Source organism: Taeniopygia guttata, chromosome 7 (assembly GCF_048771995.1).
Source record: "Taeniopygia guttata chromosome 7, bTaeGut7.mat, whole genome shotgun sequence".
In the NCBI taxonomy this organism is placed as follows: domain Eukaryota; kingdom Metazoa; phylum Chordata; class Aves; order Passeriformes; family Estrildidae; genus Taeniopygia; species Taeniopygia guttata.
Genome location: NC_133032.1, coordinates 12,158,272 through 12,182,250, shown reverse-complemented (window position 1 = coordinate 12,182,250; position 23,979 = coordinate 12,158,272). Strand labels below are relative to the sequence as shown.

Sequence of the window (23,979 nt, the reverse complement as noted above, 5' to 3'; positions counted from 1 at the left end):
CCAGCTCCTTAGAACAGCTGCTTGCTGCTCTGATTCGTAACCCAGCTGGCACTGATGCTTCCTTGTGCATTCCCTAAGGTAATTCTGCCTCCCTGCCCTTTCTGCTTTTGTCTGGGGCTTGTCTAGGATTCCTCTGTTCTCTATCCCAAACTAATTGTATTTTGCTGCTCAGATCAAAGAACCTGGTTTTATGTCTATTAAGATGAACATACAGTGCAGTTTATGAGGAAGAAGCTCCTTTGGGAAGTGTGAAAACAGGTGCCTGTGAGGTGGAAGCACTGCCATGCAGAAAGAGTGGGGATTAGATTTATAACAGATACAAAACTTCAGCATTATTCTTTAAAATAATGGATTAATTATTCCAGTGACAGTGTGTTGTGTGTCCCTGTGCTAAGAAGGGCTTTATTTCTTCCCTCTGAAATGGGAAAGTGGTTGCTTAAATCCCTATTGACATACAGCACATGAATTCCAGTTTTGATTTTATGAACAGCCTCTATCATCTTGTCTCATCTGGACTGCCTCATTCTCATTGTACTGTGGGGTTAGACACACTGTCACCATTCCTATAAATAGCCTGCTTGGTTATGAAGGACCAGTAGTGTTTCCTCTGGGAAGAACAGGACTTTGACTAATGGCATTTTAGGCCAGTTTTTGTCAGACTTTCTATAGGAGATAGGGTTTGGAGAGTAGAATGTCTGCTAAAGAAAGATAGTAATCAAAGTATTAATGTTTGGAACACAGACACTTGGTGAGCCTGAGGAATCCACAGAGAAAACTGAAGTTTGAAGGAGCAGGATGGTGGTGTGCTTTTAAAACAGAGGTTTGACTCCAGGGCTGGTAAGACGAGAGGCAACTGCCATGTGGAAAAAAAGAAGCTCTCTGTGATCCTGCAGAAAGCTGGGCTGTGGTGCAAGGATGTCTGCAGTGCCAAGGAATCTGCTCTGCACACGAGAAATGTCCAAGTGCACTGGGGAGCAGCAGGTAAGGCAACATGTTTTTCTGTAAATTTTTGGAACAAAGAAGGAAGTACCTGTGTGTAGAAAGCCTTGTGTTTCACGTCTTTGGCTGTTAGCAAGACCTTCTGAGTGTGGAGAGCACAGGCAAGCAAACAACCTCAGAGCTGGTTCAGTAAGGATGGAGGTTTTTAAACGTGTTGATGGAGTGGGGATCCCTGGTTTTAATGATACAGGCAGTTTTGGCTGTGTGACCCTGTTCTGTGAGTAAATGCCTTGGAGCCACCAAAGAGAACACACATCCTGCTGGCCACGCAGCGAGGGAAGTTCTATTGACAGTGTGAGAGGTCACACACAGCAAGGATTTGAGTGACAGGTAAACAAGGCTTGGTGGCTGTCTTCTCCTGGCTATTAAAAGAAACAAATGCCAAGATATTTGGGGCGTTTTCTTACAACTAGCAACTGATCTGAAATTCAGATGCTATGTTCTATAGCCTGGGCAGATTTCAAGGGTGCACTGAATCGACAGCAGCGCCCTTTGTGCAGGGCAACTCTGTACGCCCTGCTGAAAGAAAAGAAACAGAGCATTGCATTCAGGGATGTGCCTCACTTCTCCTGAGCAGCGAGGAAAGCGCCAGGCTTGCCAGTTATCTCTTCTGTGCGTTTCCTCAGTTGTGGCTGGGGCCATCTGATGAGTGTTTCCCTCTCGCTCCCAGCGCGGCGCAGTCTGTCTGCTGTCAGCAGTTAATGAAGTCACTCGCAAGACGCCATCCCCTGGGGAAAAGCAGGGCTATGAATAGACCTGTTACTTGCATCTCTGGCTGCAATGCTCTCAGCGCTGCTTTTGCTGTGCCACCATCTCTGATGATTGTGCCGCTTCTGAACAATGGTCTTTCACTCTGGAGCGACTGCTATTCACAATGCCAAAAGCGGTGCCTTTCCTTCTGGCAGGGCTGTGGAGCTCAGTGGGCGCTTCTGCGCTGTCCCAGTGACAGGCACAGGTTCTGAGACACCACACACTTACCAAGAATGTGCAGGAAGTGAATGAGTAAAGTTATTGCAGCAAGTGCTTTTAATAATTGTCCTCAGTGAACGTCATTGTCAGATGCTTCATCAATGCACATCCTACAACAAGGAGGAAAAAATAAACGTTTTTTTATTTTTAGAGGACAAGATTATTACTGTGCTACTGAAATAGAAAGGCCAACTGTTAATCTGATGAAAACATCACCTCTTTGCCCAGCTGAGCTTGCATGTTTAGGTGTGGTTAAGCTTGTGTTTAAAAGGAGTTGTGTGTTGGTCTAGACAGAGGTGAGCTGTAAAAGAAGCAAAATCAGCAAAAATAAATAGAGATAAAGAATGGTGAATCATGATGACATATTGTTCAAAGTATGTAAGATCATGTAAATACTTATCATGCCGTGTAGGGCATACAATCATTATTTGTGCAAATAAAGCCAAAAGACTATTCAGTGCACTTTAATGACTATATTTGCGATTTAACCCACAATAACTTTGCAGTTGAACACCTTTGTAAGAAAATTTAGCTAACAATGCCAATAAATGGTGAAAAAGAGAAAAATTAATTAAGGCAGCATTCACTTTGAACATTTCCTGTTCTCTCTTCTGGAGATGTCAAGGAAAACTTATTTTTAAATGATGTTTTTAAATATACACTGTTTATTATTATTTTGTATCAGAGTTGATGGTCTTAAAACGCTCCCCCAAACCGAGCTGTCAAAATTTTGATTCTCAGAAAGCTATAATGAGGTTTCCAACAAAATGAGAATGTAGACTTTCCTGCATTGTGATACAAATGTCTGAATCATTCCTACATGAGCAGAGTTACCACTGTTGTATTTGAACCTTTGCTCAGGTGCCTCATCCTCCTGCTTATATAAAACGAGAACAAAAACCACCCTTTGTTACTCATACATTTCATACTAATTCTGGTTGGCTGAATTAGTTTAAGTGATTCATGACCTATGTTAAAATTTAACACTGCCTTTAATGTGTTCAGCCTGACACAAGGTACCTTATAATATTGATATATCTCACCAACCAAGCAATCTGCATCAGCTTGCTGAAGCATGCCTTGAGGGGAAAATCATACAGTAGTCCTGATCTACTTCTCTGCCAAAGCCTTAATTAAACATTCATGCTATCAGTTAAGAGTGAAGGAGCTTTGGGTAATGCATGAGATGCCAGTCCTGTCATTAACAATATTTCTTTCTGAAAGTTTAGGAAGATAGGAATATACCACTTAAATCACACATCTGTGACCTGGTTAGAATCTCAATGGTATTCAAAACTCTAATTTGTCTTGCTCTCTGGTATCTTATACATAAGAAAACACAAAACCATCTGTTTTTCTGTACTCAGCACTTTTTTCCAGTAGCACCCAAAGCAGATAGTGTTTAGCAGAGCAGAACTGGAGTAATGGTGCTCTGGCAGTGGATCTCATACTTTTCCTGGGGTATAGAGTTGAGAACCTGAGGATCTCCTTAGGGTTTGTTTCCCATTGCTGGGAGCCAAACAGCCTGAGGCTGGTAAGGCAATCCTCAGCCTTCTGCAGGCCACTTGTGTGGGAGGTAGAGCCTGGTCCAAATGAGGTTTCATTTAGCACTAGCTGCCCCTGAAATGAGGCTCTGCCAGACCACTTAGGAATGGCACTTGTATGATAAAGCCTTCTGGCTGTGTCTGCAGAGCTGTCTTATGAGGATTATGGAGAGATTGGTTTTTCTTCACTCAGGAACTGTCCGGGGATAGAAAATGCAAATGCTGTCGTTTCTCCCCAGGGCAGAAAATCTACTTGGAATGATGAACCTTGGCATCCTTAGAAGATGCTTCTTCCCTCCTTGGGAACCATGCTAGCAGCAATTAATCTCATCCAACAGCGGTGGATATTACAACCACAGCCAATATCTCAAATGGTTGTTTAAAATCAGCTTCAGCAAGCTTTGCTCCCTTTCTGACCCCTTCCTGGCTTCCCCATCTCTTGTGTTTGGCTGTCCTCCACCCAGGCTTTCAGGCTCAGATTTGGAAATCCCCTGCTCCTGACAGTGGACTGTTATTTTTCTGGCAACATTTACCTGCCATCCTTGTGGAATAGAGTCAAGGCCTCTGTGGTGCCTGTGCTGTTATTCAGAGTGTTAATAGACATTGTAAACAGATAGAGATTGTCAGATTTATGCCACAAGAACTACACTGAGGAAATTCCTCAGCCAGGAAGGCTGCCCAGGTTGGAGCTTGTGATACTTTGTCTGACCCTGAGCCTGGATTTGTTCTAGTTGTAAGAGGAGAGAAACTACTTCTGAGGAACGACCTTCCTCAGGCTTCACTATAACAAGAGAACCAGGTTCACGAAGAAAAATATGCACCTTAAAAACCATGTACTTAGAAGAATATCAGCAAAAGGCCAAGTCTTGAAAGATCTGTTAATATGCAAGTTAAGAAGCATGAGCTAAATCAAGCTGTCATTACTCAACCCACAAGCACAGCAAATAAACTTAAGAGGGGATTTTGAAGCAGCAGAGAAAGAAGAGAAAAACACTCCTTTTAAAGTGGTCAGGACAAACCAGATGGTAATGTATGAGAACATAAACATCAGTTCAGGATGAAGGAAAAATAGGCTTTAATACTCTCTTGATGAGCAAACTGATGATGCAGGAGACCTAGTAAAAATAAATGTTTTTATCAGTAATGTGATACACAGGCATCGTGAATAGCTGTGTGTCAGCACAGTCTGTATAAATAACTGCAATGGTTTTGTTTACTTCCCTGTTTGCTTAAAACTGTGAGTATTGATCAAAATTCACAAAATTAGACAGAAAATTGTGACATCATGAGAACCTAACAAATAAGCACTTTCCACAAATGCTGACACTATTAGATAATCTAAATTCCAATTTTATCGTGATTTTTGACTGTTACGTCATGTACCCATCTTGTCTAATATTCCTATTAACAAGACACAGGCAGAAGAAGATGTCTCTGTTTTCCCTACATGCAAGGAAGCTGACACACTACACAGCTGGAGGGGAACTGGCCTGGCTTTGTAATATGGAAAGAAAACATGCTCTGTAGCATCTGATATGCCTGAGTTAGGAACCAGGTTGCTCTTGACTGTATCTATGGAAATGGCAGAGTGAAGTACCTCCTGTGTGTCAGCCCAGGCCCTGTGTCTGCTGTTCCCTGGAGGTTTGATTGTTGCCATATCCATGACTTGGCATGGTCCTGGGAGCAAACCAGTGTTTGACCTGTTTGAATTTTTTCTTGTTTTTTTTTTTTTTTTTTTCCTGTGGCTCTCAGACATTGCCAAGCACAATTTTTCTGATTTTAGAGGTCACTCAGATGCCTCTTCCACATTAATTGTAACTCATTGACCTCTTTACTTTTTCTTATATGGTTTTAAAATTTTGTGGTGTTCCTCTGGTAGTTTGGCACTCAAATGTCTCTATTGATTAGGGTGGACAGGGTCTTGCTCTAATTGAGAAAATCTCATCCACCAAATCAGTATTTTACTATAGATCAAAAGAAAAATAATGTTGGAAAGAATCACATCGTAACTGACTGAATAAGTAACTGACAGCTATGAGTCAGTGTCTGCATTTCTTCCCTAACACAACACTGCATGGTAGACTGGCTTTGAATAGGTTTTCCCCCATCATTTCAGGTAATGATTAACTCCCAATGACTAAAATATCTCCAAGAGAACTGATGAGACTTTTCGCAAAGCTACTCAAGTTCAAAAGTATTCAAGCTTTCACTTTAGCTTTTTCATGCAAAAATACTTATTTTAACAGAAGCTATTTTAAAAGTACCTCATAAATGTAAGTTCAGCAGTACTATTAGAGCATAGTTTTAAGTTAAAATGATTGTATTCCAGGAAAATACACACACAGTATGTGCATGCAGTTTATTATTTATTCCATTTACAAAACAGAAGCCATTTTAGTGCCACTGACAGCGAAATCATTTATGGGATGAAATATAACTGTAGCAGATCACATTGTAGGATAAAAGACTAAATGAATGAACAGTGGAAAGAACAAAAACCAGAGGAAATCTGTGTGAGTAGGTTTGTTCTGAAGGAAAACTCCCACTGCAGGGTTTCATTCCTGAAGAGGGTGTGTTAAAGCATGCAAGATAATAAAGAGCAGCAGATGTCTTAAGAATTGGTGTTATGAGGAGTGTTGTAAGGAATTTAGCTTTTGAGAAGGAGGATTTTTCACACAAACTGGATTAACTCTGTTGGAGCAAACATGGCATTGATTTTCTGGAACCAAGATTGCTATAATTGGTATCATTATAGTATAGCAGATCATGTAGTATGTTACAAAATAATAGATGATAACAACATATATATACATATATATATATATATATATATATATATATATATATATATACACGCAGTATAATAAGTAGAATTATTACTTACTACTATTATTATTATTACACACACAGAGAATATAATAAGTAAAAAAATCAGTATAATAAGTAAAAGAATTTTAATAAATAGGAGAGGATGTTGGGGGACACTCATAATTTTGATGCCTGGTTCTCAAAAGCAGAGTGTGGTGAATAAGTTAGGGAGAAAGAAATATCAGATGGGAGAAAAATGGACAGGCAAAATCAACACTGACACATGTGGGAATGTGGTGTGTGTGGCCTGGGTGTTAGGAATAAAAGGGATGTGACACTTTAAAAATAATTTACACATTGTCATAGAAGATGAGCTGAGATGTTTGTGTACAAAAACTGCAAACGCAGGCTAGAGCTGCAGGATGGTCCCAAATCTTCCACTATTAGTGAAGGATGGTAGACAGGTGATCTGTGACTGAAATACACTTAAACTAATATGCAGTCTTTAAAGAAAACTAGAAATAAATCCAGTGGCACAGAGACATCCCTTGGTAGCAGTGAAGTTGCCTACAGAAGCAGAGAGAGGTGGCCTGGGCAGAATGGAATCTGTCAAGGTAAAGGTCTTCAGAAGGGCCACCAAGGAGCAGCAGTTTACAGAGAGGTCTAACTCAGATGGCTACAAGCACGAAAGAGAAGCTCCCAAGCATTGCCTCACTGCAGGAGATTTTAACTTGTCAGAAATAGAGTATAAAGCAAATGTTGCTGATAACAGTAGAGCCAGTTATTCCAGGGTGTAATAGCTGGCAGATTTCATCAGCAAGCAGTCACTGGGCTACCATGATGCTATTCTAGGGGATCTTTGTTAGGTAGTGATGACATAGAGCAGCTGGTTGTAGAAAATAGCCTAGCTAAAGTTATCCCAACTTGGTTAAATTGAAAAGAAATGAAAGAATGAATGAGAATAGGCCTGTTAGTTTCTCAAAATTTGTCCTTGTGAAGTATTGTACCTAAAGAAATAAGTGATATTAATTGGATGAAGCTCCAAACCTATTAAAATTTAATCTAAATAAAAATTTAAAAATCTGTAATTTGTACTGTAAGGAGACAATGAAGAGTGCTAGAACCTTACAAATCCTTAGAAAAGAAATAAAAATATTAGGAGTTAGCAAAGAGAGTGAATGTCCCATCATACCAGATCATCAGTGAAAATGGTATTTTGGGAACCCAAAAGCGGAGGGTTCAGTCAGATCTGTCAAGTTTGCAGACATACCATCTGTAACAGTATTTGAAAAAGTGAAAGTTTCTCCTATCACACAAGTAAAAGGGAGTCTGGTAAGTGGCAAGTACTCTCTCTCTGCTAGAGATTAAAGACTGTGGAGGTACTGCCCAAACCAAACAAATGCTCTTTCTTTTTCTTCTGTAAACATGATGGCCCAGCTCTTGGAGAAAAATTGAAGCATCTGTAGAAATAAAAGCTAACATATGCATACTTGAAAAATTTATAAACAAGCTGCAGTAAGGCTATAGTGAAGTGGTGTTTGTTATCCATTCCAAATTGCTCAAAAGAGAAAAAAATCAATTTTCAGGTGAAGGATCAAGTTTTGCTTTAAAGATCTCCCAAAACAAAGGAGAGAGAAAAGGCAGAGGAAAACTGACATCTACACCTTCATTAACTAACCTTAGTAATCTGGAAATTTCGTATGCATTTTGCAAGAAATAATAAACAATTGTGTGAAGATAAAATACAGAAAATTATGAAGGAACAGGGACCTGGAGGTATCAGGTAGAATTTAATAGTGCAAGTGCTGGATCACACCCAGACTGAGGTAGAAATGATTTCCGCTGTAAATGGTGGTGAGTTGGTTGGGTAAGAGGGAGACCAGAATGTCTTGGTCAGTCATAGAAGGATCCTGAGAGAACTGGGGTGAAGCCATGGGAAAAGCCAAAATGGTCCTCCTTAGATATCATGTAGGAGACTTAAAGAAGGGATACCTGTGTATAAACACCATTGTAGGAGGCTCCTCTGGTCAAAGCTCCTCTGGGTACTGAGAACAGTCTGTCAGCCATAATTAGGAAAGTACATTGAAAGAAACGCAGAAAAGAAGTACTGGACAAAACGAAGCATGGGGGATATACAATTGCTCTCTATAAATACATCAAGGGGAGGGGAAAGAAGGGCAGGGCAAATACTAGGGAGGAAAGAAGCTATTTAAGTTGCCAGACAATGTTGTCATTAAAATAAATGGATATATATTGAAAGTCCATCCAGGCTGGAGCTGAGGCAGTTTCCAGCCATGAGAAGAGTGAAGTCTCTGAAGAAGTCTTCTAGTAAGGGCAATAGGGACAAATCACTGTAGGTGTGGGTATCACAGTAAAATGGAAGTTATTTGCTTGCAGATTGGATGATACAATTCACGTAGCTCTTGCATAACGGTGAGTAGAGCCACTTTCTCTTTGCCTCTCTGCCAGAGGGTCAAGTAGTCTGACAAGACTTATGATGGATTTCCATACGTTTATTAAGACAGCTGTGTAAGATGAAAGGACACATTTTCAGTATCTATAAGATCCTTTGCAGTGTCATGGCCTCTCCTTTTTATTACTGTGGCAATAGTATTTTTTGAAATTTCTGTTGATTTATTGGTTCCAATAGAAAGCATGACTCTATGGCCTGTGTCATACTGACATGCTAGAAAATGTTAAGAATTACCATTTTTAAAGATTGGTTTACAATTTTGGTAAATCTGTTTGTTAAGTATCAAACTAGAGCACAACAGACATGAGATAAGAAGGATAAGGTATCAGTGGGTTATTGACTGCATTTACATGATTAATCATTTTGAACTCTTGGAAAACATTGTTAGAGAAAATCTGCTCTGCCTTATTTTTTTTGTATTACTCAACAAAATACTTGGAATTTATTTAGTTTGATTTTCTTTTTATTTAGAGGTGGTTCTATTTACATATTCCTAGTTTTGCATGGGTTTATTAGATATTTAATATTGGCAGTTCTGACCAGTACTTTAAGAACTGTAGAAGCAATAATCATTCTGTAAAATATTGGTTTTCCAGTGTTCTTGTTTGCATGTGAGCAGCCACTGTTGGTTTAAATTTCCTTCCTGCTTTCAGAAAAAACACATAAGAATAAGGCAAGATTTATAAAATACAGTAATAATTTACACTGATAAAGATAATGCAAATGATTCCTGACACTTCAGAAGCTTGTAACCAAGCTTATAACAAAGACAATGGAAGTAATGTTCTGTTTAGTGTGAGAAATGGAATTTGGAAAAAGGATGCAAACCAAATTAAAATTCTAATAAACGTAAGTGAATAGTTTTACAAATATATGAATATCTCCAAAGGTTTTTATATAAGTCACAAAGGAAAATATTGTTAAAAGCTAATAGGACTCTCAGTATCACCTTTTTCCCATGAGTTTAAGAGTGTTCATTTTTCTCCTCCACCGGATCAGAGTAGCCATAAGATGGCAGCACTCTGCACAAAAGGTTTCTGAAACCACAAATTCTGCTCTTTTCTCAAAAAGAGACGGCAGCCGCTGGCGAGGACGAGTGGCCTGAGCACTGGGTGTCTGTTAATGGAACCAAACTGGCCGAGCCCAGAATAGCTCTGGGAGGCTCCAGACATGGAGCTGCTTTCATGCAGCACCTGAGCCCACTTTCCTCAGTATTTATCAGCTGCTCAGGTGCTAGGCTAAGCATTCTGTTTTGGTTATTCTAAAATAACCTTATTCCAACTCTGGGTTTTAGCAAAGCACTATACATCTGTAGGTCTAAGTACAGGAAGGATAGCTATAAAATTATTCTCTGTGCATAAGACCAGAGTAGAATCACATTTTTTTAAGTGATTTAATCCCAGCTTCATAGTTTATAATTTATATATATGGGTGGTCAGGCCTGAAGACATTGTGTTTACCCAACCTTACAGTCTTTGCCAAAAGCAAGCCAGCCCTGCTGCAGGGCTGGGATACAGGGTTGACTTTCCCTTGGTGATAAGGCCATCACCTTGAATTTAGCATTAATCTGAACAAATAAAGTTATGAAAAGCTCTTCAGCTAAAGTGCAGGGGGTCTGAGGAGCTGTGGAGTCAGTGCTCAATGTAGCTCCCATCCCCAGCACGATCACCCACCAGCACTGAGCTTGCTCTGCTGTCTCTGCCCCACATTCTTATAGTGTAGGGAAAGCAAGGGATGCTATGTAACTAAGAAAAGCACACATAAACCAAGGTGAGTTTCGATGGGATGTGTGCAAGTCTCTGGCATAATTAGAGTGTTGTGGGCTAGTTGGCAGTCCCACTCCATTTTCCTACAAGTTCCACCTGAGCTCTTCTGCAGTTCAGAGATCTGATTATTTCTCCTTGAGTGTGAGAGTGTTTTCAAATCTGAAAACCAAACAAATCTTTCACGTTGCTCACCCATGCCAAAAAAACTGAGAACAAAGGTTTCTTCACGCCCTTGGCTGGACACAGCCAGGTCAGAGCTGTGGGCAAGGTGAATACAAGTTGAAAACACCCTGAGTTTCCTGCCTGCTGCTCGCTGTACAGCTGGAAGAGCAGCCCCTCCTCCTTCCTTCTCTGCCCCTCTGCCTGTTCAGGGACAGGCTGTTGACTTCATTCCCTGCCCTCCTCTGACTGTAGCACGCTGCTCCGGAAACAAGAGGAGACCAGAGCATGACTCACAACCTGAGTCACCAATTCCCAACACCTTGTTTTGCTCAGAGCTGGAGGGGAAAATTCCTCTCCTCTGTGTGATTCTACATCTCCTGTGACCCTCCAGAAGAGGCTAAAAACACCCCCACTTTTCTTCCAAAACTGCACTCCATTGTGTGTAGACATGCTGGCAAACAGCACCTGGAGGTTAGGAGAGACCACATCTCACTGGGCTCTGTGGCAGTGTTTTGGTCATAGGTCCCTAATGGGATATGATATTAGCACACCCAAAACACAGGAGCTGGAATGAACCAGCTCCATCACTGTATGTTCAGATCTTTGCTTTCAGCAAGCTCCAGGTCACTCATATAGGACTCAAAAGCTTACAGCAGTTTCTTTGAATGTATGCCATTTTCTGTTACAGCAATACCTATGTCCCACCATGATGATTATTTAAGAAAGAGAGAGCAGATGTATCAACTGAAAAAAAAAAAAAAGGCAGCAAGATAATTAAAGAAGCAAAAGTTTCAGATTTTGCTGATTTGTTACTTTCACCTTCACTGTGAATTTCCCCATTAAATACAACTGTTTGTTAGGGATTGTTGCTTCCTCTTGAAATGTTTTTGCCAGCACTGTCAGATCTGTACTGGAGGATAGACAGAGATAGGACGGTCCTTGCAGTGTCTGTGCAGTATTTGTGTGTGGTTTCTGTCTGTGCTGGACTGGCCTGTGTGCAGAGCTCTCACACCACTGTGTGGATATTCACATCATCTCTAGCTCCCTAAAGATGAATCAAAATTTCAAGCTTAGAAACTTTTTTCAGCCTTCATTGTTTAGCTAACTGACAGGCATCTTCTGAAACATTTGCCATTGCTGTACTTTGGAACTGGGTCTATCAGACTGTTGGGGCATATATTTCTGTGCAGATTTTCCAAAGAAAAATGCTTTCCATTTCTGCTAGCCCAAGAGTATGGAAGCACTTGACTATGCAGCTATGGAACGTATGTCTTCTTTGGGAGAGAAGTGTTTTTACCTGTAGACTTTTGTAGACTCTTCACTTACTTCCTTTCAGGTTAAAAAGTTTGACAGAAGTCTTAAAATCTACTTTCATTCCCTGCTAAAGATTGTCAGGAGCTTTGAGGATTTGGCTGGGAAGCCAGCCAGGCAGAGAATAAAGTCACCAGATGATTCAAGTACAAAGCAACTTGCCTCTGGCCTAAGGAGTGCAGCCCTTTGCCTCTTCCAGATGTAGTGAGGAGTAGGAATAGGGTGGAGAGAAGGGAAACTCTGCCTCACAAACTTGAGAAAGCTTTTCTCAAGTGCAAGAGGTGTCTCCCTGCACCTTTGTAAATATTGAGAATCATCTCAGCCGGAGGACATTCAGACTTTAAATTGTTCCATATTTTTCCAGGCTTTCAGGGCATTGAGTGTGTATAACCGGATCACTGGGAATCAAGAGGTGGCTCATGTGTGAAGCTGAGAGGTCGGGGCTGTATTTGTGCCAGGAATGGAGGGAAGACTTGCATTGTTCAACACTGCCTACACTGAATGATAAACAGCTGTTTTCTGTTCTGATGTGTCATTTAAAAACTTTAACTCTGATTTAATAGAGACCAAAATTTGCTCCAAAATGAAATAATGCTGATGGAAACAATCATAATTGTGTTCTTTCTCTACTGTAAACTTCCTTTTTGTTGTATCTCATAGAATCAATGCCTTTAATTTGGGTGGGTGATGCAAGACTGTATTAAAAACCTTATGAAGAATGGGAACCCTGTTGTCAAATCAAGTAATGCCATGACCCCAAAGCATTTTACACATCCTTCCCACATCAGCACGACTACTCCAGATTGAGAGTCTACTCTTCTAGTGATGATTAAAGTAAATAAAGCATTGATCTAGTAGAGGAACTTCCCGGTCAACTTACCTTTAGTTTGCACAGGTGGTGTTTCAAAACAAGAATCATCTGTCTGCTTCCTGTCTAGGTATTCTTACCTTGCCCAAGGTTTACTCTTGGCACACACTGTCTCTCTTTCAGGACCTCTCTTAGGCTCCTGCTCTCAATTTTTTTTTCCTTGTCTGTTTTTGTTGTTGTTTATTCTCCTACTTTCTTTTCCTCTCCAGATGATCCCCAGTGATCTATTAGATCTATTAATAATCTAATATATTCCTAATAATTTGCAGAAACTTAGCTATTTTATTCAGCAAAGGCTTAATTCAGATAGTCTTTGGCAGTCACCTCAATCAGAGGCAGGCACTTAGCCTCCAGCCATGCTATTCTTGCCGAGACCTACACAAAATATTAACGTCACAAGCAAATGGAGAACTGATAATATCAAATAGAATTTGTAAGTTTTATGTAGGCTGTATTACTGATTCTCTCTACACTTCAAAGTTTGATATCTTGAATCCAAGAATAAGCATTTGCTAATTGCCAGCTGTTCAGCTGACTGGTCCTTAGTTTGAGACCCTGCTGGTGGTTGCTACCTTATGGTGGCTGAAGCGCTGCCACCGAGCCCTGTGCTTTGAAGTGTTGCTGTTCCTGGGGGCCAGTAGCCCGTAAGAGCTACAAGGTGACCTACACTGAAAGAGAAAGCACTGGGTTTTGGGGGGCTGCAAGGCTCTAGACATAGTAACAATCTTAAAGGACACATACACAAATGTCAGTCAGGGAAGTAGGATATTTGAATAGCATATTACAGGGGGATGTTTTTCTTAGCAAGAGCAAACACTTTTGGTTGATTCCACTTCTTTTTGACCTTATGTAATTACATAGAGTGTTCTCATAGAGTTGTGTCTTCACCAACTGAGGGAACATAATCTAATCAATGTTTTTTCATGCCACAGAAAATCACTGTAACTGAGCAAGTGCCTTACAAAGGGCACTCCGAGGCATAGAGAGCAGTTGAAGGAGATTTAGGAATGTTGTAAATAGAAATGTTAAGATACGGTTCGGCAACAGCCTAAACTGGGCTAAATTTGGCCTAACAAATTCTCACCTTTCCTGTCAGTTCTGCCTTGAACTCTGGACTGGGCAGCCACAGGGTTTAAGGGACAAAACCAGATGAAAACCAGCCCTCCACCTTTCCCACAGAAGGTGATTGGGTTTGGTTGGATCAGTTTGAAACGCGGCGTGTTTGGGCATGAACGATGAGTAGTAAAGAGGGTGGGAACACAAGGGCAGAGCAAAGGTAGTCCTGATGTAATCCAGGGTGAGTTGCTATTGAAATTACCCATAGTCTGTGTAAACACTAGTAAAATTGGATGTGCCTGGGAATATTTCCAGGCACTAGAATGAGATTGTCTGCACTATTAGACTGTTAAAATGCTCCCTGGCATGAATTTGACCTCTTCCAATCAACGCTCACTGCAAACAATTTCTGGGCACAATTTGGTTGCTAGAATTGGCCCAATAGGTACTTTGCGATCATAAACTCAGGCCTTTCTGTGCCAGTTGGCCTCAATGCCCAGGAATGTTTTGGGCATGTTGAATTTAACTAATACAGACCCATCCCTACTTTGACTATTGCAAATATTTATGAAAAGACAGGACTCGTCTTGTAAAAATGATTTTTAAAACAGGCAATAGCGGAGTATAAAAGATGGGAAGACATGAAATCTGGAAATAAGGAATTTTATTTCCTTTTAATAAGGTGGTAAGAAATACATATTTTGCATTGATTTCAGGTTGGGAAGGTGGAGGAGAGATAACAATAACTTGTTATGCCGTTGTTTCTGTGCTGTAGAATATTCAGCTACTCATTTGGCAGAGTTAAGGCTACATGATTCTTTTTTCAAGTCAGTTGCTATACTGGGAATAAAATTATTCCTCCTTCTATATATTAAAAGAATCTACAACTGCAGCATTTTCCTTTCAGTTTGGAATGTTAAAAAAAAATCAATGTACTTGGTATCTTGCAGTACTGAAGCAAAGTCCTAAATTTTGATCTGCAATTAGTTTGGTTTTTTTTTCCTTCACGATTGCCTTTATGAGTTTCCCTCCACATCAGGAAATCTGAAAAAGTGGGATTTTTTCTTCTCTCCAGGTATACTCGGCAATCTTAATGATCCATCTTCCCTCGGGGCACAATTAAAGGTGTTCTTTTGAAGGAGCTTTAGAAGGGCTGTTGTACAGTGCAAACACGGCCTCTTGGCTGGGTTGCTCTAGGACCCAGAGTGACTGGGACTGACAGAAATCTTCACCTGAATGAATTCTCCCCGTATGCCTTATAAGGAGTCCAGGAAAACAAGGAAGTGATAACCATGTTCACGTTACTGTGTGCACAGCTTGTCCTCTCTACCTGCCCAGGTAGCCCTTGTTTTCACTTTTGTTCATGGTCCCGCTGGGTTGAAGCTTCCTCGCGATCCGATGTACGTGACATCTGAAAACGTACCCTCCGGGGATGCATGCTTTTTACGACATTCTACCTTTATGCAGACGATAATTAACAAGCTAATATTTTTTTGTCATGCAGCCAGCACTGAAAACGAATGGGGATTGAATTGCTTTGCCTCTGTTTCCTATTCCTGCTAAGAAATAACTATGTGCAAGGTAAGACTCAGGGGCAGGGAGATCAATTTCAAAATCTTTTTGCATTGTTTCTTGCTTGAAGTTGGCACAAAATAGCTTTCTGCCTTCTGTATTTAATCTCTCTATCTAATGACCTTTTTTGGATAGACTGCTGTAGGGCTGCATTGCCAATTCATCTACAATTTGGTGGTCATTATATAGCACAACAGGTTTGAAGGAGACAGACATTTGAGCAATTTCATTTTCACTAATCACAGTTTGATCTGTTAAGAATCTTTCATATTATACATATGGCTGAGTGTTTCTCTGGTAGTTACACAATGGACAAAAATCATATCAAGCATCTACGGAGCTGAGTAAAGCAATATTAAGCATAGAGAGTGAGCATAAATCTGTTCTTTTAATATCCCTGGTTATGTGGGAAATTACTTACCTACACCATACCAGAAATACATGTAAAACTCTCTCAGGTGCACTGGAGGGAACAAGGTAACATGTTCTAAGTGAATGCCACCCATAAAGCATGCAAAGGAGGTATGTTAATTGCCAGCAATTCTGAGGTTTTAATCTTTATTGGAGAGTTAATCTTTTACCAATAGAACTACTGTTAAGAAGAAATTTTATCAGTAATCCTAACTATGGCTATATATGTGCATTTTTCACCACCCACATTCTCTAGATGACATGTTTCTTCATAAATTGAATGATTCAGCATATTATTAACAGTCTTTTATCTTCTTGGATTTAAATTCAGGGACCTGTTCTCAGGAAAGCACAGTGACTTGTGAAGATTGTTTGCTTTCCGGACCACACTGCGCTTGGTGTTTGCAAGAGGTAGAGTGATAAAAAAAAAAAAAAATTCAAAGTAAGACTTAAGTCTTTGTAGTCACTCCAAGTGATGAAGTATTGACTTAATTGGGTCAGCCCAGGGTTTTGTAATGCACGCAGTGCTTAGCGAAGCCTTCTTGGGGAGCAGAAGTGGAATTTAATCTACTCTCCATGGTCTGTTATTCACAGTATGGTTGTTAGGGAGTTTGTTTGTTTATTTGTTTGTTTTATTGTTTGCAAAAACCCACAAAAACATCAACCTTCCAAATCTAAGGCAGAAATAGAAGTGTTATTAGGGGGTCTCAGGTCGTCAGCCCAAGGGCTGGCTCACCCCCAGCACTGATGATGAAGCACCAGACACAAAGTCAGAGGCCAAACCATATCTCACAGATTACATGCCAAGCCAGACAGTGCAAACAGAAGGTTTGCAGGTATCAACAGTATAAAAGTTTGCAGATGTAGAACTTCCATATAGAAATTATAAAACTGTGATTAATTTTAAGTATGACAATAATGTTGGATTTATAATTCGTATGATATAGATATGTTTTGGCTAAACATTGAACTTAAAAAGTATATCTGGATTTGTTTCCTATGGCTTTGTTTCAGATTTTCATTGCAGCCCTGGCGAAGTGACTTCATATTTCTGCTTTTAAAACTTTCTTCTGTAAATGGTGCTAAATAAAATCTCCCCACTTCACAGTAAATATTCTAGCTCTTAGTTCATCAGCATTAACAAGATAGTCATGTATTGCAACAGAAACTTGACAGAAATACTAGAGAAATTAAGTATTTTTCATTTTTGTTTCTGGATTGTACCTTTGCTGCTAACAGCTTTTATTGTTTTTGTGTACAGCAAAATGCCACAGTATGGGACTAAAACACTCTTTATGAAATAGCTCAGAAAGAAAAAACTGTGCATTTTATTTAAAAAAAAATCTAAAAATATATATTTTGCAATTTGCAAAATATATTACCATCGAGGTCAAAAAGACCCCACATTAGTGTGTTGGCAGTTGTTTTTATATCTGTACTATAAACCAGGATTTTTGAAATTGGATCCCATAATTTTGACTACTGCCATGTATTTTCAGAGAAAAAAGAGCCCAATATAATATATTGATTCAAAAAACCCCAAAACCAAACCAAAAAATCCCCTGTGGAACTATTGAAAATTTCACTGTAGTAAACATGCTTTTTCTTCTTTGTTCATAAGCTCATTCATTTCTTTGTTAGAAAACAGCACATAAAGCGTGCAAAAGGCATAGGAGCTTTAGTATCCGAGCACACAAAAGCACCTCTAAGGAAACCACTGTTTTCTGTAGGATAAGAACACACTTTTAAATTATATTTGAAATATGAGGTTGTCTCTTCACACATTTTGAAAAGTTACAAACTGTGTAACTAAAGGAGACTATATGGATCTCCCTGTGAAAGGTTTATAATGGTACGTGTAATTTATGTGTGCTGTATTCAAGAAGCAGTGGGTGAGTTTTGCCTGAGCAAAGGCATCTGGTTCAGTCGAGAATAATAAACCACTGTTCCCAACAGGTGCCTCAACACTTCCACCGAAATATATAAGATGCCTGAAAATTTTCAGGCATGAAGGGTGATATTTTGGTGGAAAAAAGGGTCATATTTCTGTTTTTAGTAGGTTTAAAGTAAATTTATTTTGTTTTGCATGGAAAGTTTTTCAGTGACTGAATTCAGAGAATATTTGTGGCTTAATGGCTGATCCATGGGTTGCTTGCCCAGACCGAGGAGAAAAGATGCATGGTATGGGCCCATGACTGTCCACCAGAAATTTAATGTTTCAGAGCTGATTCTGCCAGACATTGCCCAGGCTTTGGTCAAAAGGGCTTGCAGGCCAGAGCAGTTTCCAGGAGACAGCTGACTGATCTTGAGAATCTTAACTCTAGACATAGCTCTGGGAAATGGTAATAAGGCACAGAAAACTCTTTGCAAAAGTAACCATTAACTTCAGCACCATGTGAGGTTAGTACCTACCCTGTAGCAGTGCTGTGGAAAGGAATGCATATCAATGCTTGAACTGAGTAATGACAATAAACTTTGAGATATACAATTGATATCTATAGGCTTTTGATTTCCTCTGTCTGGTAGAAGGACAAGGAAGATGCTGGGCCGAATTTAGATGTGAGATGCCGAGAGCACCACTGGTGCTGAGGAACGCTGGGGACAGGCTGTGGTCATTACTGGGCACCAGGCAGAGGAACAAGGACTTGATGCCTGCTTCAGTGAACAGGTTAAATGAGGAGAAAGTGTAGGTCAGAAAAAAAGAACCAGTAAACACTGGGTATCCACAATCTGTCACAAGTAGTCCAGGAGTTTATTATCAGCAAGACCTCTTCTTTTATTAAATAACGTGTTTCAATCAGCAGTTCTAAACGGTATAGGAAAGACTGATGCATTTGTGGCATAATTCTGTGATAGAAAAACCAGTGGCTCAGAGGGGCTTTGTGTTATCATTCCCAGTGCTGTGAGAAGCCAAATGCAGTGAGTGGCACAATTCCCATTCCCCAACAATAGAGCAGTTTCTCCCAGGATAACAAGTCGGTGTAAGTTACATTAATTATACACCTGTGTGACATGACCCATGAAGGGCAAATTTGGGTTTCTGTGCCACCTATATCTAGTTCTGCACTAGTTTGCACAAACTTGGACCTTTGTTTCCATTCCCTGAGTTGGACTGACCTTTTGTGGGCAGGTGCTTGTGGCTAGTCAGCAAAAACATTTAACTCATCCCTTCCTTCTCCCGATTGCATTAGAATTACACAGACTCATCTGGAATTCATGGGAGGTGCGACACCCTGGAAAATCTTTTGTCCAAAGGATGCCAGCTGAATTTCATTGAGTTTCCCATTTCAGAAGTAGAAATTCACAGAAATGATCCCCTAACTGCATCATCCCAGAAGAACGGTTATGATGTCACACAGATTTCTCCCCAGAAATTAACTCTGAGGCTGCGACCAGGTAAGTCACAGCTCATAGGTTCATTTCAGACAGTGTGATAAACTGAAGCTTCTTAGATTGAGCAATCTCAAAAATATCTTGACAGAATAAAGATGAAAACCTGTGTTGAGTCCAAAATTATCTGTTGACTTGTCATATGACAACTAGGTTCAACTGCGTTCAGTATATTTTCAGAAGTGCTGGGTACATCATAAAAAAAAGGATACATATTTTTAGTTCCTCTCTTCTCTTGCCAGGGAGGTGGCAGGGAGAGAATGAAAGCCCCTGGCTCCTCCCCAGCCAAGCTCTGTGCCTCTCCCCTGCTGGTCTGGCAAGCAGAGTATCTCAGAGGCAACATAAAATCTTGCTCTGAGGATTTACAAGGTACCAGTGACATTTATGGTAGCATTCCAGACCCACCTTGGGGTCCCTCAGATTTGAATTTTTCCTGGAGAAAATTTGGAATGAAAAAAAGCAAGAGACATCCAGTTAGGTCAGGTCATAGTGTTGGAACTGAGAATAAAATCTCTGTGTACACTCTGACTTTGTTTAAATTTTTAAAGGATATGATAGGACCCCAAAGTGCTACCTCTAGTTTTAATTAGATTCATATCTAAATTTCCTAAAGCTGCATACTGCTGAAGAGATGTTTTCATATTTTTTTCAAATTATAGCAATCAGTTTTAATTCTGTGGTTATGGTGTTACCGAAGAGCTGTTTTTAAAAAACCCCAAACATTAGAACTACTTTTAATCTTTCAGACCCTTATTTGAGATTTTTTTGTTGAGAATCTTTGAAATATTTTTGCAAATGCTACTGGTGGTTTAAAATACCAGATAATTGTCACCGTATTAAGTCTATGAAGAAATTGGCATTGCTCATGTTTTCTGCACAGAAGTGCTGATATGTGTCCCACTTTCCCCTGACCTTAACAGGACATGCAGAAACAATACAGATCAAGGTTCGCCAGACTGAAGATTATCCAATTGATCTCTACTACCTCATGGATCTTTCAGCTTCCATGGATGATGATCTGAATACAATCAAAGAACTGGGTTCAACTCTTTCCAAAGAGATGTCAAAACTGACAAGCAACTTTAGACTGGGGTTTGGATCTTTTGTTGAAAAACCAGTTTCACCATTTATCAAAACTACAGCTGCAGAAATAAACAACCCTTGCAGGTAGGCAGGGGAAGTCCCAACATCTGTTTGCATGCCAACACTATCATAGTCTTTAGGCTAAAATTAATTTCAGCAGCTTCCCTGGAAACTCTCCCCTCTTCCAGCTGCAAATGAGTCCGTTTTTGGAACAAGAGTTTGGTTCTCTTTTTCACCTTCTGATCATTGTTCTGTTGAGTCTTAAGTTATTAGGATAGGGGAATCTGGGAGTGAGTGAGTCTGCTTTTTAGCTTTTGCTGCTCGTTACAAATGTGCTCAATATGTTAACAAAAAGGTATGTGGCATGTAGTTTTGTATTTTTTCTTTAATTTCTTTCATTTTCCAGTGTATATATATCTCTAAAAGAATTTTATGAACTATACTAAGGAGTTGCAAACTCAAACCCAACAGAGAATACGTTTCATTTAGCCATCAGTGCTGTTCTCCTGCTTTTTTTCCCCCTTAAGGTCTATCAATCTCCCCAGCCTCTGGCTGCCATAGCTCTCAGCTAACCTGTGTAAGGGAGAAGCTGGGCTCTGCAACCTGGAGCAGGACTGCAGCTGGTGGTTGTCTCTGAGTGCCATTAAGGAGCTACAGATCCCAATATGATTCTAAATATGAGATCAAGTCACAGCAGGAGGCATGGCAAGGGCTGCACGTTGGTAACTGACAGAATTACTCTGCCCTAGGAGGCATTTCCCAGCCTTTATGCGGATTTTTTCCATTGCCCAAGAGACTGAATGCTCTTTAACTGTCTTAGGTTTTTCACTAATTCTGCTTGGGCACAGACAAGAGACAGAAGACCAAAACTAATTCATGCAGCCCTTTGAAGCAGCTATTCCAGTGATTTTTCACTCTCTTTTATCCATAAGCTGTCTCACTTTTCTTGCAGAAGCGTACCATACGAGTGCTTACCCACTTTTGGATATAAAAATGTTTTGCCCCTAACAAATGATGCTGAAAAATTCAATGAAATTGTGAAAGGACAGAGAATTTCTGCTAATATAGACACTCCAGAGGGAGGATTTGATGCAATCATGCAGGCAGCAGTTTGCAAGGTAATTGAGATTTCTAGGTATAATATTATTTCATATATTATCTCTTCTACTGTTATATGTTGGTATTTCAAAGCAACAGATTCTTTTTCAAAAATTTTTAACACAAACCAAGAGCCTCATTAAATTTGTGTGGAAATACTTTTGGCTGTACAAGTAAAACATGCATATTGCAATATTTTAGTCTAAGTTTCCTTTTAATTGCCAGGGACAAATAAGCCCAAATATCAGTATAATTAGTGTCTGTTTTTCCGTTTAAATATTTTTTATTAACTATGTTTAGAGCACTAAACAGATTGACATGAACATGGCCAACTCATGTTACTAAACACAGGGATGGGGAAACAAAATGTTAGCCAAAGACAATGGAATGAACATTATCTTTTAGGAGATGTGTTGCCTGTGATAATTCCTTGAGAATGATGCAACTCATTCATTTTGAGATGCCATTCTCCAAATATTTTGCTGGTTTTCTATGTTGTGATGCAATATGGCTTGCTAAACTGATGTGTTTTAAATTACAGGAAAAAATTGGCTGGAGGAATGATTCTCTACATTTGCTGGTGTTTGTGAGTGACGCTGATTCCCATTTTGGGATGGACAGTAAACTGGCAGGGATTGTTATTCCTAATGATGGGAACTGTCATTTGGACCACAATAATGAATATTCCATGTCAACTGTTCAGGTAATTATCTACAAATTTTGTACACTCTCATATTCTGGAAAATACAAACTTAGAAAAATAGTGAATTACACTTTTAGCATTGAAATGTGTAAAAGCCAGGGAATCCAGATATTGAATGTAATCTATTTTATTTGTAACTGCATGTTTAAGTAAAGAGAGAATAGTGTGTTTATATTGAATCAGGATAGAGTATAACTAAGAAAAAAGAAAGAAAAAATACAATTTCTACAACAGGAAAGCACATGGAGTTAGACTAGTAGTATTATTAGAGTAATTACACGAATAGTATTTCCTAGGCAAGATTTGCATTAATTATGTTCCCTGAAAGGGTGTGAATTCAGGACCAGTTCAGGAATTTGCAGGACAGTGTTCCTGTATGAGAACTTACCAGTTTAAGATTCAGTGTTCAAAAACACTGAATGTACACACTATGGTGTTCATTGTAGGACAAATACCTTTGCTCTGGTGCAGTGTAGCTCTTTGGATTAAATATGTATATATAACACAGATGCTACTGAGCCAAAGCCCCCACTATGGAATCTGCCTCTGTACTTTCACAGAGGGGTTTCTTTAAAAACAACATGAGGAAATTATATGTGCTATTTTTTATTTTGCATACGTGTATTCCTAATTAAAGTTTATACTACACAGAGAACAAAGTGTTCATTATGATCACTTGAATGTGTCTTTCATGGGAGACAAGAACTGAAAGCACATGAGAAACAGATTTATGTGCCTCTCTTTTGTTTGTTTGCAGGAGTATCCAACAATTGGACAATTAATTGACAAACTTGTGCAAAACAATGTTCTTTTAATTTTTGCTGTAACAAATGAGCAAGTTCACTTATATGAGGTGAGCAAACTAAAATGTCCAGTTTGGCAATGCTTGTTTTAAAGTTCACCTTTTCACAGCTGATACAGTAATTCTAGTACTAAGGACTGAATTCTAAAATTGTCATAGGGCAGTTTTTCCAAACAACAATTACCTTTAAAGGGTCTATGTAGTGTGTGAAAACAGGGAAATAAATACTGCCGTGTTTTCATCCCTGTGATGCAAATTTGTAATATCAATGTAAATAACCAGGATCTCTGCTTAAGAATGTAAAAAGAACAAAGCAAGACAATGTGAATTATTCTTGTGGTAAGGTCCCTGCTCAGGTAGCCTGGAAGTGGTGGCAGAGGACTCTAAACTCTAAAAGTTTTGGTGTTTCACTTCTCTTGAAAAGCTTCAGTGGTGGAGATTATGTAGTCTCCCTCAAAAAACCCTTCCATTTATCCTTGAGGTGGAAAGATTCTCCCCAAATATCTCAAACATCTCAAATCTACTTGAACTCAGCTTCTAATTACATCAGATACCAATACTGACTATTGCTATTTATAATTGAGTTCTCAGGGACAAGCTTACATTAAAATTACTGTGAGGACTTAAAAAGCACCTCTTTAAATAGACTTGATAGTTTCCATTAGTCTTAAGTGCAGTGTTCAGGCTGTCAAATATATACTTTGTATTTCTAGCCCTGCATAATCCCCAACAATTTAGCCCAAGATAATTCAGTCATGTAATATTTTTGATCCTCTTCAACTGAATTTTCGTTTTATCCACTTACATGTGTATTATTATCTAACACAAATCTTAGGGGTGGCAGAAGCACAGAACACCTATGCTGGTGTTGCTTTTCAGATTTTCCATGCACCTAAAAAGCTACTGCACAGTAACATCAAGAGATTAGTTAGATCAGATGCAGGAGAAGAGAGAAAATTCTTTA

General features: G+C 39.5%; 1 protein-coding gene across 3 annotated transcripts in view; it reads left to right on the top strand.

Moving 5' to 3' along the window:
- The first annotated feature begins 846 nt into the window (after positions 1 to 846).
- The window catches only part of ITGB6 (integrin subunit beta 6), a 41,870-nt gene continuing 18,737 nt past the window's right edge, over positions 847 to 23,979 (top strand). The window contains exons 1-8 of one of the 3 annotated variants that reach the window (XM_041717427.2): positions 847 to 981; positions 15,461 to 15,537; positions 16,271 to 16,350; positions 19,131 to 19,335; positions 20,250 to 20,496; positions 21,365 to 21,530; positions 22,052 to 22,213; positions 22,971 to 23,066. In XM_041717427.2, the coding sequence (XP_041573361.2) occupies positions 15,477 to 15,537; positions 16,271 to 16,350; positions 19,131 to 19,335; positions 20,250 to 20,496; positions 21,365 to 21,530; positions 22,052 to 22,213; positions 22,971 to 23,066 (1,017 nt within the window). In that variant the 5' untranslated portion in view covers positions 847 to 981; positions 15,461 to 15,476. Of the gene's footprint in view, positions 982 to 15,161; positions 15,357 to 15,460; positions 15,538 to 16,270; positions 16,351 to 19,130; positions 19,336 to 20,249; positions 20,497 to 21,364; positions 21,531 to 22,051; positions 22,214 to 22,970; positions 23,067 to 23,979 lie in introns of those variants that run through there. The other 2 variants (XM_072932133.1, XM_002193385.7) reach the window with 2 other exon arrangements.